We start from the raw sequence: 18,760 nt of genomic DNA on the forward strand, positions 1-18,760 counted from the left end.
ACGTACTTGGTTATACAAAAGCTAAATTGACCATAAAGTAAAAAATCCTGAATCGCATTAACCTGTATGCATTCATCAATAATGTTATATATTCTCAATAACTAATAAGCTTAGTTTTTTTTGCTGTTGTATTTCTATTACATTACAGTAAACAGCAAATACAAAATGTTGTCATTGCAGCTTGAAAAACTCCATGCCATTGGATACAAGACAGTTCTCCTTCTTGGCAAGGAGACCAAAAAGAAAGAAAACAAGTGTGAAATATTAACCCCTCGCTGCATACTCTCCTCCTATGCCCAGGACTACCTTCAGAAGATAGGTTCATTTTATGAATGCCTTTGTGAAGGTTAGATGCATGCACTATATTTTTAAAGTCACAGTTCACAACTTGTGTTGAGTATGCAAAGGATTTTGTATCAATGTTTAGGTCTAGCAAGCACCTACAAAATTGGATTTTATGATTCAAACAGAATTATGGCAAAGAAAGGCATCAATTACAACATTTAAACAAAACGTGATCATTGGTAATTAGCTCGTAACTTACCTGGACTGTGGTTTGAGCGCGCAATGAGAAGAATTCACCCGCGGCTGCGGCCTAGCTCCGGAGGCTGAGGATCATGGGTAATACTGACAGAAATGCCAAATGTAACCCCCCCCCAATTTTTATCAGAGAATAAGGCAGAATATATATTTTATCATTTACATACTGTAATAAATGTGTGTGTCTCTAATTAACGCAGTCTCGTATATTTGTATGTATGACCGCCAGAGCCGTCTTTTGGGCGGGGCTCCGCCCTCTAGGGAGCCCCGCGGCAAGGGAAATATTTAAAAAGATTAATTGAAAAACAATTTAAACATCTTTTAGTTGATTTATTTTTATTTTGTGTAGTAAGAGTTTATTCTAAATAATGGCAATGTAAGGTGTTCGACCCTGACGTGTGTATAGCCAACTGTGTTGACAATGAGTTTCAAATGTGTCTGGTCCTTCACAGAAACGACTGAGAATTATGTTCCCACAGCAACTGATTGCGCGTTTGCATTGAACGCGCGTCCTCTGTATGAAAAGTATAAGAAAAGCGTGCCAGTGGCTATTTTTTTTAAATCCGGGCTGTTCTGTTCCGTGGGATAATGATTCAGGCTGTATTTCATTTTCACTAGCAATTGGGAGCACCGGGAAATCCCGATGACCTTGCTTGGACCCTGATTTGGCTTGGAAGAGCACCGCAACCAACAATGCAAGTTCGCGTTACGGGTTATGTTCGTGGTGGAGGTCACGAAAGACTTTTCCTATTGAAATACATTAGATAGAAATTCGTGGTGAGTGACACGAAAAATGAGGGAAATTCGTGTCCACCAACACGAACCAATAGATTAAATTTCGTGACTATATCACGAACTGCCGTGAGACTGGGTTGGCGTCAAAGTGCTCTCGTCCAAGAAGACGAAGAAGTGCTCTCGTGAACGCGCGCCATACACTGACAAGACAGAGGAGAATATATCGATTAAAGTCGGTATTTTGGTTTGTTTTCGCACAAAGCATTCTCGTCGCTTCAAAAAAATTCAACTGAGCCACTATGCGCGGATGGACCAATGTAACAATGTCTTTAGTACTTTTCTGGACCTTTGCAAAAACTGACACCATGATGTCAATGAGGAGGCCTGGAAATCTCTCGGATCATTGACATTTGCATTTATGCATTTGGCAGACGCTTTTATCCAAAGCGACTTACATTGCATTATCCTATACATGTATACATAGGTATGTGCAATCCCCTGGGATCGAACCCACAACCTTGTGTTGTTAACGCAATGCTATTACCACTGAGGTACAGGAAAGTTCGGAGACACCGTCATGTGGGTGAGTGGAAAAAAATCCCACAAAGTTGATTTTTGGGTGAACTTCCTCCTTTAAATTTAACAGCTGACAGCTATTCAACCTAATCCATTACATACCTTTCTATTAAAGCTACAATATCTGACATTATCAAGATGAATTTGTTCTGACACAGTTTAACTCTGAGTTCTTGCCATATTTTATTAGAATTTTCTAAACTATAGTGAATAAACTGTGATAATGTGAAAAATGCTGAAGGTGTCTGAATAAATTTAGGTTTAACTATACATGGATCACAAAGAGCATAAAATCAAAGTTATATAATCTACATTGTCAGTAAAATAAGCTTCCATATGACGTTTTTAAAGAGGTTTTGCTTATTAATGTATATAAAATAACTTAATGAGAATTTGCACATAGGCTCTCCCTTCACTTTGCTCATGTAAACGCTCTGTTCAGGCATCCTATGTAAAACTGCCATAACTGATCTGTGTCGATGCTTCACATGCTGTGACAGGACCCAGCTGAGTACACAGCTATGAAGCAAACTTACCCTAACAGTTCTGAAACTTGTAGCATCATCCAGTCCATTGACCGTTGCAGAATCCAGGCTAAGATAGTTGTATTTGCTAAAGTCTCTGTCCAGCTTCAATTTGTCTGAAAGAAGAAGACTTTTATCTATGCATATAACAAACATACAAATATAGTTCCTGTCTACATGAATGGGCTACAAAAGACTACAATATACAGTGCTCTCCATTAATTTTGGCATCTTTGATCAAAAGGCTGTGAAAAAATGTCTTTATTGTTTAAGCCTTTTGCTCAAAATATTAAGAAATAAACATCAGCTCTCATTGAAAACAAACAATTGCAATACAACACAGTTTTATCAAAAAACAAATAACTGTTAAATATACATGTGCCATTATTATTGGCACCGCTATAAATTCATATGCGCAGGGGTATATTTTTTTACAGGGATATAAATATGAGGTAATACATAATCCAAAACTGTATATCATTCATCAGAATGAGCAAGACCAAAAAAACCAAAGAACATAGTTGTGATGTGCGGCAAAGGTTGTTGAGCTTCACAAAATAGGAAGTGGCTATAAAAAATTTGAAAATCCATGAAAATGCCCATTTTCACCATCAGAGCAAAAATAAGAAATTCCAGTCAACTGGAAACTGCAGAATTTAGTTGGGTCGAGGGGTCAACGTTTTTCCAAAACTTAAATCCGATGTCACATATATCACCATAAATTATTTGGAAGGGTTCCTAGAAAAAGCCTTTACTCTCAAGCATATTTAGTTTGCCAGACACTACTGGAACTTCAAATGGAATCAGGTTCTATGGTCAGATGAAACCAAAATAGAGCTTTTTGCCAATGAACACCATTGGCTCATGCAGAGAGGTAGCCATGAGAAAAAGTAACTCATGCCCACAGTTAAATATGGTGGTGGGTCTAAATGTTTTGGAGCTGTTTTTCTGCCAGAGGACCTGGACATCATGTTAAGATACTTGGCATTATGGACAATAGATATTAAGTGAACACCTGATTGCTTCTGCCAGGAGGCTTCAAATGGGCTTCGTTTGCAATTGTTTGTTTCCAATAAGAGCAGAGTTTTTTTCTTAATATTTGAGCAAAAGATCAAATGGTTACACAATAAAGGCATTATGAAAGAGGGGAGATGAACCACAATAAAATATTAGAACACTGAGATACTTTATTAAAAAATTTTCCAGGTGGTTTATCAGATTGCTTGTTTTTTTTAGGGGCCAAGCCCCAAAGGCGTTGTAGCCCCTATTGTTTCTACTAGTATTCTTCTTCTTCTTCCTCCCCAATGGGAGTCTATGACAGCTACAGTATATGAACCGTAGGAAAATTATGAAATTTGGCACACTCATAGTGGTGATCCTCAATAGTCATCTGACTCTATAGCGCTACCAGTTCAAAATTTCACTTTTCATATGGCTGTAACTTTTGAACCCCTTGGTCTGAAATTTGATTCATATAATCTTTGGACCAAGCCACAAGGAAATTAGATTTTTGTCTTTGCTCAAAAGTTATGACGTCACAAATTTAAGGATGTTGACATAAAATTGGTTGTGAGGCTGTATTTTGGCCATATTTCGATCAAAAATAGTTATTTTTCCTTATAACTTTGGAAATGTTTGTCAGAAAATCATGACCTTTGGTCATGCCACATCTTCTGCAAGGATTGGATGAACTGCTTGTCCACCATTGTGAAATTTGCCTTTTAAACGGTGTGACATATCTGCAGCCAATTTGGTAAGTTGTGAATTAGTGTCTAGAACGTAACAGTGAAGTTTAAAGACAGCGCCACCTAGCATTCATAAATTTTAAAGATTTTTACAAAAATGCTTATAACTTTTAAATTGTATAATATTTGGATTGAGCAGCACAGAAATTACTGAAAATATTTTTTATATTGCTGCCATTTTTGAGAAATACATCTCTAAAGTTGTCTGTGCCTGTGCCATTATTTTTCATTCATAATAAACTAGTCTGGGTGTATATAACGTAGTACATTAAAGGTGGGGTAACCGATGTCCGAAAATGCTTTAGAAAACTGAGTCGGGCCGAGTACCTAAACTTGTAGCCAATCAGCCTGCATTGCACAGCACGTTTGAGGGAAGAGCAATGCAGTGAGGGGCATGTTCCTTTTTGGTAGTAGTGTGTTTAGTTGTCGATTTCAAATAACAACAACCATTTTCAGAAATCGGTTACCCAGCCTTTAAAATACGAAGTCTTCAATATGAGTTAATTCTCACTTATGCTATCTGTTTTTCATGTACATTGTATTTTTGTTATGTTTTTTTGTTGCACCTTCAGTGATTTGCCCAGTTTTGCTCACTGGAGCTCTGAAGCTCTCCTAACCAGCTTGGGTGCACTAGGTCAAGTGAGTGGCGAAACCTGATAAAACACATGCCTTTGACTTTAAGGTTGTGGGTTGGAATCCCATGTAGCACATTTCTCAAATCAATGGTTTGCACGTCGCTCGCATCTAGTGTAAACAGGGTGTAAGTCTTCACTTTGATTTCATTCTCACCTATTCTTATCAACCTGTTTGTTTTTCACATATGTTCTGTATGTGCCATTTTTGTTCTTGTTGCTTCATGCTACTTTGGCTCTGCTCTGTGCTTGCTGCATCTTCAGGGCTTGGCCCTGTAATTGCTGCATGGAGCTATATTTTAAATTTGGATCCTTGCTACTGTCACTCTGAGCTTGCTCACTTGGAAGCTGCTGACAGACTTGCAATAATACCATGAGTTTAGTTCGCTATAATGTAGAGTATCTCACAGAAGTGAGTACACCCCTCACATTTTTGTAAATATTTTATTATATCTTTTCATGTGACAACAATGAAGAAATTACACGTTGCTACAATGTAAACTAAGTAGTGAGTGTACAGCTTACTGTATATAACAGTGTAAATTTGCTGTCCCCTCAAAATAACTCAACACACAGCCATTAATGTCTAAACCGCTGGCAACAAAAGTGAGTACACCCTTAAGTGAAAATGTCCAAATTCGGCCCAATTAGCCATTTTTCCTCCCCGGTGTCATGTGATTCTCTAGTGTTACAAGGTCTCAGGTGTGAATGGGGAGCAGGTGTGTTAAATTTGGTGTTATCGCTCTCACTCTCTCATACTGGTCACTGGAAGTTCAACATGGCACCTCATGGCAAAGAACTCTCTGAGGATCTGAAAAAAAGAATTGTTGCTCTACATAAAGATGGCCTAGGTTATAAGAAGATTGCCAAGACCCTGAAACTGAGCTGCAGCATGGTGGCCAAGACCATACAGCGGTTTAACAGGACAGGTTCCACAAAAATGTGAGGGGTGTACACACTTCTGTGAGATACTGTATAATGTAGTATATAATGCTTACATATACAGTTTGTGTGCATACATTATTTGTATGTATATACAGGTGCTGGTCATATAATTAGAATATCATCAAAAAGTTGATTTATTTCACTAATTCCATTCAAAAAGTGAAACTTGTATATTATATTCATTCATTACACACAGACTGATATATTTCAAATGTTTATTTCTTTTAATCTGATGATTATAACTGACAACTAATGAAAATCCCAAATTCAGTATCTTAGAAAATTAGAATATTACTTAAGACCAACACAAAGAAAGGATTTTTAGAAATCTTGGCCAACTGAAAAGTATGAACATGAAAAGTATGAGCATGTACAGCACTCAATACTTAGTTGGGGCTCCTTTTGCCTGAATTACTGCAGCAATGTGGCGTGGCATGGAGTCGATCAGTCTGTGGCACTGCTCAGGTGTTATGAGAGGCCAGGTTGCTCTGATAGTGGCCTTCAGCTCTGTGGCATATCGCATCTTCCTGCGATATGCCAGACCCAACAATGCAGAAGAGCTGAAGGCCACTATCAGAGCAACCTGGGCTCTCATAACACCTGAGCAGTGCTGAGCAGATATTCTAATTATATGACCAGCACCTGTACATATATGTGTGTATGTTTGTATTTGATTTAACTTTCTCTATTTTATATTTATTAGGGCTATACCCATATTCATTCTGTTTGTTTAATGCAAACTTGACTTGGTATTCGTTTTTTAGCTCCACCCTTTGATGCCTGAAATCAAAGCCTGAAGAAATCACATGAATATCTGTATTTGGTCCCTTACAGAGTGTGTCCTCTGATGCCCCAGAAAGCAGTTGGTAAAAGATGTGGAAATTCCTCTCTCCTCTGGGCTGGTTTACTACACGGGATTTTTCCAAAAGATCTGTGAAAAAAACATATCAATGCACAGAGCATTTTATGAGATTTTTATTACCAAAAAAACTCAAAGATGAAAAAAATTATATAAAATTTATAATTATATATATTACTGTATGCTTGTAGCTGCAAGTTTATAAGCATTATGATAAATATTTTATATTTAAAATAAATACCCTAAAGTGCAAATTAGGCATGTTTGTTTTTTTAACCTAAAATGGTTTAAAGTCACTTATTTATATGTTTTATTGTAAATGTCAGTTTACATTTCTAAACATTCCTTTTGCCATTATTTGTAATAAGTGAGATTTCTGCACAAGGAGTGTGCTAACAGCTGGTGCTCCACATGGAGTTCTGGGCCCGTATTTATCAAGCTTCTCAAAGTGCCATTTTAGTATTAAGTGCTGATAATTCATGAAATATAGTATTTATTTACTCATACTTCCAAACTGAAGTATAAAAGCAAGTTATCAAATTTCTTAAAGCTAAGAATCACTCTTACTCTCCCAGTTATTTAAGACAGCTCGAGAGGTCTTAAGTGCTTAGGAGCTGCCACTAGGGGCTTGTGAGGGCACTGAGGAGACAGAGACATGTGGTGGACAGAGGGGTTGGCTAATGGAACATTATACACGCATAAATTCGAAACTCCCTTGTATAGGCGAGATTGCAGGTGGCATTTATTAATGAAACATCATCTACATCATTTTTCATAATCTAATTTAAAGGTGTCATGAACTGGGATTGTTTATTGTTTTATACTATTGTATGAGGTCTACTTATGAAGTTCGCGTGGTTTTTACATTCAAAAACATCAAAATCAATAAGTAATAGGCTATTTTCTACCCGGGTTTTGAGGCCAACTTGACAAACGATCGGTTTGAATGGGCGTTCCGCCATGAAGACTTGGAAGTAAACACCCACTGCTATGATTGTACAGCAGTTTGCGTGGTAAACTTAGTTGGAGCCTTCTGTGAATTTGGTTAGAGACGTAATGCTAGGTTACACATTTGCCCTATTCGCACAGGGTTAGTATTATCTGGGGACCTCGTGTGATTTATAAATTACCTCCTCACATCTGTATTTCATGTGGCACATTCGCACGGGATAAATGAAGCCTGTGATTGTACTTAAATTTACTAACTTATTTCCCGGATGTGATGGCAAGGCTTTTACTGACTTATTTCTCGGATGTGATGGCAAGGCTTTTACGGACTTATTTCCCGGATGTGATGGCAAGGCTTTTACGGACTTATTTCCCGGATGTGATGGCAAGGCTTTTACGGACTTATTTCCCGGATGTGATGGCAAGGCTTTTACGGACTTATTTCCCGGATGTGATGGCAAGGCTTTGCGAATAGTTTGTATAGCCTATAGTTGTATGGTGTTTAATGATATCCGTACCTGTCAGCATTTGAGCCCCGTGATCACGAACCGAACATAAGATCACCGCGATTGCGAATCTCAAGATACGAGATAAATAAACAAACGGGTACTCCCGGTAACTTATGGATATGAGCCAGCACCCAAAATAATACCAAAACACTTCAAAACAGCCTCCATTATTTGCAAACGGTGGATAAAACCTTGAAAATGATATATGAGCCCAGTCAAATAACAGAGATGCAGATTCGCATGGGACTAATATATTAAATATTATCACAGGACCTCGGTGTTCAACAAAATATGGTAGGTCATTTGTGGGGGAATTTTTACTTTACAAATTACATGACATGGCCGATTCGCACTGGCTTAAGATCACAGACAATGCGAATAGGGCTCAGGGCATATCAAGCGATCTCTAACAAAGCAATAGTGACGAATAGTACAAAAAATGTTGTACTCACATAAGATTGCTGCGCCATTCCTATTGGATCCAATATTGACGGCACAGCACTGTTTTTTTATTTTAGTCTCTCCGCAAATCCATCATCGACCTCTGCCTTGTTCACAAAGGAATCTGCGGTAATGTTTTACCCACGTGAGCTAGAACATCTTTAAAAATAAACTTCAACCACGCATTACTAATGTCGGAATCCAAGGAAGGTTATGCAGCAACTGTGTTCTTCCACAACCAGGCACTGACTCCACAATATTTTGTGATCTTTAATGGCATGTTTATTGCTTGCTCGCTCTATCTGGTTCCGCGCAACGTGTGTTACTTCAGTACTGTCATGCTCAAAACAGTGGGCGGGGCTAGAGAAGTAGTCGTTGATATTGAGGCGGTGTTCAACCTAGGTGCATTCCACCTCACCGGAGATTACTGGACTTTCCTCAGTAACCATAGCTACCTGGGGGTCACGGCTCATTATTTTGACAAACACTGGAAACTACGGTCGTATGCTTTGACCGTCATGAAGACAGACGAGAGGCACTATGCTGACATTTGCGCTGAGCACTTTCTGGAGGTAGCCAGACAGTGGAATATTGAATTCAAAATTAGCACACTAACCACCGATAGTGCATGCAACATGATTGCCACGGCCAGGCAGCTTCCGAGCATATGCCTTGCATTGCACACAGCCTCCACCGAGCTATCACAGTTTCACTCAAGAACAGCCTGGCAAAATATGCCTTTTCAAGCATAGCCCTTCAAACGCAGCCGAGCTCGAACAGCAGCAAGTTTCACATCATCAAAAGAAAGAGTCACTCACACAAGAGGTGTCAACCAGATGAAACAGCACCCTGGAAATGATAAAGTGTATTCAAAGAAATCAAGAACCATTAAAAGATCCACTGGCCCTACATGCAAGCAACATCAACATGCCAACAGCAGCTGAACTGGAAAAACTGAAGAGGTTGGAGCACTGCAGGTAAATCTCATTATGTTTGTTTCTCAATCAAAGTAAGTGTGTGCCGTGTGTGTGTGTGTGTGTGTGTGTGTAGTGCGTGTGTGTGTGTATATGTCGTGCATGTGCATCGTATAGGCATGTGTGTTGTGCCTGCATGTGTGTGTGTACACGTGTGAGTCAGTGAGAGTGAGAGACTGAAAGTGAGTGAGAGACTCATTATGTCTTATGTCAAACTAAAATGCCTTTCTCGATTATTGTAGGTATGTGAGTGAACTACCAGGAGGAGAGAAGTTTGTTTCATACTCAGTTGTGCTGCCAGCATTGTGTCACCTGTCACGTGTGATGGAGGTCCCAGAAGATGACCCAGCATACATGATTAAGTTTAACCCTTTAGATGTCGGCACCATTCTTTAAGTGTGGGGCTTAAAGGTGATTTCAACTTTAAATTAGTTTAACTCTGGAACACTTTGGTCTAGACAGCTAATCTTGGTCTCGTTTTAAAGAAGACACTTTTAATGAAATTTACTGCAGTTGAACAACATGCACTAAAAAAAGTTCTATCAGTTTAAGTTCAATTGACTAAAAATAATTTTTCAATACAACTTACAACCTACAACCTTCAATTTTCAATACAACCTATATAAAACGCTATATAAAAAAAATGATTTCCCCTAAAAATGCCATAATATCAAAGCCACAAGTCTTAACATGTTTTGTTTCAAATTTGAAACTGATAGACCCAATAATGAAGTCACTATAATAGTTTAAAGTCCAATACAAACTTTTGCCACTAGGTGGAGTTCATGCCTAAATGGTGAACCAGAGAAACTTGGATACCACTTGATTTCACACCACGTTGAGACATTTTTTATTCATAGAATTGAACACATGTTTTTAAAACATTTCAAAGAGGGTATACATAGTTTTTACATGAACATATAATAATAAAACAATTAACTAATTATAATAAAACCAACTATAAATATAGCTGCAAGCAGCAATCATCGGGTTCGAGCAGTCAGGCCTCTAAGGTACGTTTGCCATCGTCGACTAGGTGACTGGCCGATTAGCAATTCGATGAGCAAATTATATATTTATTATAGACATGTATAAAAAGCCATTTAAATGAATGATATTTCACCTTTTTGACTGTTTTGAAGGCATACGTCTTCCGATGAGCATCACATTTTGCATGCTTGTTTTGTGTCATAAGATGTATAATAGCACTTAATCGCAAGTCAGTTGGATGATTTTTTAAGGTGTAGCAAGCTTTCAGGTACATTGTTCACGTTAATATAATAAAGGACCCTGTTATGGTCTCACAAATAAAAAAACTCAACATGTTTTTGATAATTATTGATCTAGAGAGTCCAGAGAATTGTACTGTGGTGGAAAATGTGAAATTGATTGAAAACCCTACGACTAGTTCGCAAAAGTATGTTTTTGACATCATCACCATTAACTCACGAACCGTTTGTTCAACATCAATGATTCAAGAGGCAAAGTTGTTTTGAATGAGGAGATCTATCGTTTGATATCAATAGTTTGTGTAAAGCTCTGCCTTCCTCGAGTAGGCTCAGGACACGCACCCTAATACACCCACGATGGACGAAACTCCCCCACAACCAGGAAAATGACAGAAATGGTCAGTAACAGTTAATACAGACTTCGCCTGCTTACAGTCATATACAAAAACAGGTTTGAACCAATAATACCTAAGGGAGGAGTGAAATGAACCAATTCCCATGTCTGTATGATGTTCTGTTGCAGATATATAGGTCTAGCTTAATGGTGGCTAAGTTAACTTGTTTAGTTGCTATGGGTGTGGCATGGCACCTGCCAATTGATAACACACCAAGCCACAATTCAAACGAAATAACCCCACTGTGTCTATGATGTTTTATTGCAGAGATATAGGTCTAGCTTGATGGTTGCTAAGTTAACTTGTTTAGTTGACATGGGTGTGGCATGTGATGGTCGGTTTGAAGTTCAGCAAGAGGTGTTCACCACGTCTAGATGCCAAAATGGATTGAGTTGCTGCCATGTTACTGGCTGATTAGCAATTCGATTAGCAAATTATATATTTATTATAGACATGTATAAAAAATCAATTTAAATGAATGATATTTCACCTTTTTCACATTTTGCATGCTTGTTTTGTGTCATAAGATGTTTGATAGTACTTAATGGCAAGTCAGTTGGTTGATTTGTTAACGTGTAGCGAGCTTTCAGGTATATTTTTCACGTTAATATAATAAAGGTCCCTGTTATGATCACACAAATAAAAAAACTCAACATGTTTTTGATAATTATTGATCTAGAGAGTCCAGAGAATTGTCCTGTGGTGGAAAATGTGAAATTGATTGAAAAACCTAGGACTAGTTTGTAAAAGTATGTTTTAAACATCATCACCGATAACTCACGAACCGTTCGATCGACATCAATGGTTCAAGAGGCAAAGTTGTTTGTAATTAGGAGAGCTATGATATGATGTCAACTGTTTGTGTAAATATCAAATATCACGTGATACTCAATCATTTAGGCAACAAAAGACGCGTCAATTTTGCCATTTTTATTGTTATAGCGCCATCTAGTGTCCAAACGCCGCGGGCTTTTGTAGGTCACCTCGGAGTGATGGTCTACACTTATTTTCCGAGCCCCATGATGATATGTTTAGCCGTTCTGGATTTATGGCCATTTGAATGTAATAGGCTCCGCCCATTTTTAAATTTTGGCGCCCCAAAGCGACCGTGAAAGGAAAGTTCAACTTTTTTTCAATAATTATTTACTTTCACACGCCAGAGAAGTCATCTGTAATGGTTTGGTTCCGATCGGTTGACAAACCTACGACTAGTTCGCGAAAGTAGGTTTTAACATAATCGGCAATAAGTCACGAACCGTTCGATTGACAGAAGTGGTTCCAGAGGCAAAGTTGTTCAGAAAGAGCAGTCCTATCATATGATATAAAGAGTTTGGGTATATGTCAAATGTCACGTGATACACAATTGTTTATGTACTCTAAAATTATTATTTCGCCCCCTGGTGGCCGAATGAGTTCACTTTTCTTACAGACCTTCAAGACCACGAGTAGAATAAGCCCAGCGAGTGTCGTTCCGATCGGCCTCCGTTAACCCGGTGTAATGAGTGCTCAAACTTCATTGGCCGATGGCGGCCAAGTTTTTTGAGATACACCAACGTCCTTTTGTATACGCATGGGACATGACAAAACGAGATAACATACCAAACAATAAGTCGATCGGGCAAACGGTCGCGTAGTTATAGCCATTTTCGAGTTAATTCGTATTATAGCGCCACCTAGTGGCCGAACGCCGTAATTTTTTTACAGTGACCCCGGACTGAGGGTATACACATGCCTTCCAAGCCCCATGACGAAATCTCAAAACGTTCATGAGTTATTAGCATTTTAGTGAAATTGGCTCCTCCCACATCATGTTTTTTGGCGCCGCCTAGCGACCGTGAATCGAAATTTCAACTTTTTTTCAATAATTATTTACATTCACACTCCACAGAATTCATCGGCGTTGGTTTGGTTCCGATCGGGCATAAAACCAGGGACTAGTTCGATTTTTTTTTTTTGCATAAAATGCAAATTAGCGGAAAAATTTGCATACCGGAAATGAAATCGGAGATATACGTTTTTTAAGTTTTGAGCCAAGGATTCTAATGATGCCAGACACTTGGTTGTGCGACAATCGGTTTAGGCGTCACGAGCGAAAACGCGATTTTCATCGCTATAGCGCCACCTATGGGCCGATATGGCTGGTTCCGTGTTTCGGAGTAGCGAGCAAGACTACTACCATCTGACCGAGTCTCAGCTCTGTCGGCCTTACGGTTTGGGCTGCCCGATCAGTTTTAGGGAAGAATAATAAAAAGAAGAATAAAACATACAAATACAATAGGTTTCTAGAGCTTCGCTCTCGAACCCTAATAACTAATAGGGTTAAAACAACAAACTCATCAAACAAGTATTTCCACATATTTTTATAAAACTATTTACACACTTTTACATTACATTACAAATCATTTTCTTCATGCCAGTCATGGAAGCAATCTCTTCCAGGAAGGAAACAGAAAGGATCATTACATTGAGAGCAAATGATTTTTTTGTGGCACTTTCTGTATCTTTTTCTTTGTTCCCCACCGGTATTTCCTGCATACTTAGGTGTGTGGCATGAATGTCGTTACTGATACTGGGTAAATTTATAAGGGTGTACTATATTTCTGATTATCAACCATACATTTTATTGGACAAATGGTAGAATATATGTAAGGAGGAATAATTGGCATAAAAACTTTATATGATTGTAGATGTCTGTTTTAACTTTTTATAGAAAAGGCCATAACTCGTGATGTGGCTTTTAATTTGTTTCTTTGCTGCATACTTGTGACAAATTTTAATATCACAAAACAGAAAATAAGATTTTAAAACTACAGTCCGAGAGCTTTCCAGTGATATATACTGTAGTTTCTCAATATTTATTTAGTTTTAGAAGAGAATATTACAGTTTTTTATTTGTAATACCATGTTTGGCCCACCGGTGGTACAGGTGACATTTCAATTAACACTTTTACTACGTTTGTCCTATCGCAAAACGGATAAAAGATTTGAAAACTAGATACATACAGCTTTCCAAAGATATATAATTTATCAATGTTTATTTAGTTTTAAATGGGAATATTATTGTTTTTTTCTTTGTAATAACACTTTTGTCCCACCGGTGGTACATGTGACATTTTAATTAACACTTTTGCTATGTTTATCCTATCGCAAATCGGACAAAGGATTTGAAAACTAGAGACTTAGAGCTTTCCAATGATATATAGATTAATATATAGTGATATTTGGTTTGTCAAGGTTTACAGGTTTTGTAGAGAATTAGTGTTTTGTTTTGTAATAGCAATTTTGGCTCACCAGTGGTACAGGTGACATTTCTACTAACACTTTTACTATGTTTGTCCTATTGCAAAACGGACAACAGATTTGAAATCTAGAGACTTAGAGCTTTCCAACGATATATAGATTTTGAATTTGTCTTTAGTTTTAGATGGGAATATTATTGTTTTTTCTTTGTAATAACACTTTTGTCCCACCGATGGTACAGGTGACATTTAAATTAACACTTTTGCTATGTTTATCTTATCACAAAATGGACAAAGGATTTTAAAACTAGAGACTTGGAGCTTTCCAATCATATATAGTTTGTCAGGGTTCTTTTATGTTTTCAGTGATGTATGGTTTGTCAAGTTTTATATGTGAAAAATCAGTGTTTTTTCATTGTAATAACAATTTTGGCCCACCGGTGGTACAGGTGACATTTCAACTAACACTTTTTCTACATTTATCCTATCTGAAAACGACAAAGGACTTGAAAACTAGAGACATACAGCTTTCCAAAGATATATACTGTAGATTGTCAAATTTTTTTTAGGTTTTGTATAGGATATGGGGTTTTTACGATATAAAAACACTTTACACTCCCGACTGTGAGTCCTTAACATTTTCTAAAGTAACTCTCACTACGTTTGACCTATCACAAAACGGGAACTTGTGAAAGACTGTTTTCACTGTCAGGGCATGTTGTTCAGAAAAAGCGAGCTGCCCTGTCATCTGAAAATGTAAACAGGCTTGTCTGTTTGAGCAACTGACTCGGTGGAAAGAAAGGGAAGTAATGGGAACCTGTGGTTTTTCTATGTTCTTTTTTCCTTGTGTTTAATAGTAAAAAAAAACATGTCTATGTTCTTTATGCTCTATGTTTAAGGTGGTTTCAGTTACAATAAATGTATAAGAAGTGATCTGCCCTGTTGTGCGAAAATGTAAACATGCTTGTGTAAGTAAATAGCTCAGTGCAAAGAAAGAAGTAATGGGAATTTGTTTAATAGACATGTACAAGTATTTTGAAAAACATCTATGACCTTTGAAACATGTCTAGTCTTCATGCTCTATATTGAGTATGGTTTCACTAATAATAAACAACATACATTTGTACATTTAGAGTGGATAAAAATGTGCGATTAAGTTGCAATTAATCACGAGTTAACTCATTACAATCATGCGATTATTCGCGATTAAATATTTTAATTGATTGACAGCCCTAATGTAAATATTAACTAATGATCTGTTAGGAATTATATACTCTTTCTTAATCAATTATGAATGATGTTTTTAATCATTCTAAACCATATCAAAATCATTTAAAGATTTTTTAAAAGTGCATGATCATATGAATTGAAAGTTTTATGACATTTGCAATATCAATATACATGAAATAATGATCTGTTAATCATTAGATAATGCTAAGCAAAACTTCATTTTGCTACATTTTGCTTAGCAATTTTGCTTGTCGAGTAGTGAACCGGATGTAGTGAACGCTGGCGTGGTTGTCTGCCGCTGCTCTCCGGTGATTTTCATTTTACCTTGTTTTATCGCGCTGGATCTTCCCTTGATTCTGTGGATATTTGCAACCCTTTTTTGCTCATCTGCAGCATGTTTTGAACTGAATTTGATTTGTACTGAATCCACTTTTTTGGCATCTGTGATTGAACGTCTAACCTTCTCCGCTGAATTCGTGAGCCCTCGATCCCTCAATAACCCTCCGGTTTGCAGTGTATCATCCCGTGGGTAAGTTTCCACTTTCTCGCTGGTCTGTTACCCGCTTTTATCCTTTGGGTTTTAAAAAAGTTTGGAGCATTTCTCTCTAGTTTTGCTCCTTTCTATTTTATGAGGTACTGTGGCTAACGCTAAACGTTCGGGCAGAGTGAATGATGCGCTGTTTTTGGCTGAATGTTTTAACCTGTTTTTTCTCCATTTCTACGCATTTTATAATGGCTCCGTGCTAATGTATAATGTATAATGGCTCCGTGCTTTGAACCTGCCATCACCCCTAGAAGCTGGAGTTTACAAACTTTGTGTTGCGCTAGGGATTGCTCGTCGCCCACGTTATATTCATCGAGGCTCACGTCGTACTGTCAGTTTTTCTCACACATCTGCTGACATCTTCATACCCTCTTTTTGGTCTCCTTCTCGTGATGTTCGTGCCAGTTTGTGCGCTGAACGCGGAGCTAACTTCTGTAACCTAAAACCTCTGGAATTTATTTCAACGCGCTCAACATCTTTGTCAGAAGTGGCTCGGATCTCAGACTACCCGATTAAATTTGCATTGATAAATGCTAGATCTCTGTCCAACAAATCTTTTATTTTGAATGACTTTTTTACTGCACATGGTTTGGATTTCTTTTTTGTAACAGACACCTGGCTCAGCCATGGTGACTACTCAGCTCTTAAGGAATTAGTTCCTCCAGATTGCTTGTTTTTTAATTCTCCAAAACCTGTTGGTCGTGGAGGTGGATTAGCAACAATTTTTAAGAAATCTTTTAAGTGCATTCTTCTACCTGAGGAAAACTTTCAAACCTTTGAGGTGCAGCTCTTAAAGGTTAACCTCCCTATCCCCGTACTGTGTGCCCTGGTGTATAGACCGCCTAATTGGTATAAGGATTTTATACAAGAATTATCTAACCTTCTGGCTTCTCTGTTGCCACACTATGACAGTTTTTTGATCCTGGGTTACTTTAATATTCATGTCTGTTGCCAGTCTAAACCTTTGGTCAAAGAGTTTTTAGACATCATGGACTCTTTTAATTTTGAACAGTTTGTGTCTGGACCCACACACCAGAAGGGTCATACCCTGGACTTGGTCTTCTCACTTGGCTTTTCAGTCACTAATCTTGAAATTTTTGACACTGTTATTTCTGATCATTATCCAGTGGTTTTTGACTCAATATCGGCTGTTACTCACTCTAAATCATATCATTCACCGCGTCTATTTAGGCGTTTTGATTATTCTATTGTTAGGTCTTTTATTGATGTTTATTTATCTTCCGAAACTCTTAACTTTGGTGAGACTCTTTCCTACTCTGTCCATCCTGATGATTTGGTCAACCTTTTTGACAGTACTTGCACTGGTACATTAGACTCAATTGCTCCTCTGAGGTTACAAAAATCCAGTGTGACGAAGAAAGTGCAGCCCTGGCTAAATGGTCCAACTCGCACGGTCAAAAAAGAATGCAGGCGTGCTGAACGTAGGTAGAGGAAAGATAAACTTCAGATATCATATGACATTTTTAGGGAGTGTCTTAAGCAGTATCAGAATGCAGTTAGGGAGGCACGGTTTAAATATATGTCTGACTTAATTGCACATAATTCTCAGAGGCCCAAGGTTCTTTTCAGAACAATTAATGCCCTCCTAAAATCCCCCTCTAGTGTTCTATCTGAGGATTCTACTGACCTGTGTGATCGGTTTTCAACTCATTTCATCAATAAAATTGAAGGTCTTCGCTCTAATATTCCTTCCCAGAGGTTACCATTATCACTACCAGAAATGCCCCCTTGTGAAAGTGATTTTTCACTTTTTCAATCGGTGTCACCCTCACAGCTTCATGCAATTGCAATTTGCCCTTCCGATGTTTTGCCTTCACATATTTTTAAAGAGGTTTTCTGAGCTCTAAGTCCAGCTGTGACCGCCATTGTCAATAGTTCATTGGTCAATGGGGTGGTACCTACTACATTCAAACATGCTACAGTACAGCCTTTGTTAAAAAAAACCTCACTTAGATCAGCATGACTTGAATAATTACAGACCGATTTCTATACTGTCCTTTATTTCCAAAGTTTTGTAAAAAGTTGTCTACCATCAGATCTCCTCATACCTGAGTACTTTTAATATTTTCGACAAATTTCAGTCTGGTTTCAGGGAGCTGCATAGCACTGAATCTGCGTTGTTGAAGGTTTTAAAGGGGACATTTCATGAAAATCTGACTTTTTCAATTTAAGTGCTATAATCGGGTGTCTGGTGCATCTACCAACTCAGAAAAAGTGAAAAATGACAATCAAGTAACTTTGTTTACGTGAGCCTATCTCTGCAAGCCTGTGAGAAAACGAGCCGTTCAGATTTTGCTCGCTTTCTGACGTAGGTAGTCGTTCTTATTATAATATTACCACCCCCTTTTCTGAACGTGTCCACCCATGGCGCTGCCGCCATTTTTGTTTTCGCAAGTGACATATGTGAATTAGTTCCGACACCATGGCAAAAGTAAGCAAAGCATGCTAAGTGTTCTGTTGTTGGCTGCACAGAGCAGCACAGAACACTGTTCCCAGCCTGACAGAAGAGCAATGGATTTATTTTGTTTTCAATGGAAATCCACCAGACTGAACGAGGCAAAGCTGCAAATAAAGACATTGTAAGTACCGTTATTATTAAGTAAGACCTGAGGGACCTATGGCAACTTAAAAGTAGGTAAAACGTCATTGTGAAACGTTTGTCCATTCACGCAAA

The 18,760-nt window shown here is 38.0% G+C and overlaps 1 protein-coding gene and 1 long non-coding RNA gene across 3 annotated transcripts in view; one reads left to right on the forward strand and one right to left on the reverse strand.

Annotated features, from left to right (window-relative positions):
* Positions 1-480: 480 nt before the first annotated feature.
* Positions 481-18,760, reverse strand: part of myo1b (myosin IB) — a 67,073-nt gene continuing 48,793 nt past the window's right edge. Inside the window, exons 5-7 of one of the 2 annotated variants that reach the window (XM_057327405.1) lie at positions 6,530-6,628; positions 2,388-2,491; positions 481-608 (exon numbers count right to left, since the gene is read on the reverse strand). In XM_057327405.1, coding sequence (XP_057183388.1) covers positions 579-608; positions 2,388-2,491; positions 6,530-6,628 — 233 coding nt within the window. In that variant the 3' untranslated portion in view covers positions 481-578. Of the gene's footprint in view, positions 2,492-6,529; positions 6,629-18,760 lie in introns of both variants that reach the window. The other variant, XM_057327404.1, reaches the window with a different exon arrangement.
* LOC130550062 (uncharacterized) overlaps positions 18,507-18,760 on the forward strand; it is a 47,261-nt gene continuing 47,007 nt past the window's right edge. The window contains exon 1 of the long non-coding RNA XR_008962335.1: positions 18,507-18,665. This is a non-coding gene — a long non-coding RNA (uncharacterized LOC130550062). The remainder of the gene's footprint in view (positions 18,666-18,760) is intronic.

Source organism: Triplophysa rosa, unplaced genomic scaffold (assembly GCF_024868665.1).
Source record: "Triplophysa rosa unplaced genomic scaffold, Trosa_1v2 scaffold228_ERROPOS557246, whole genome shotgun sequence".
NCBI lineage: Eukaryota > Metazoa > Chordata > Actinopteri > Cypriniformes > Nemacheilidae > Triplophysa > Triplophysa rosa.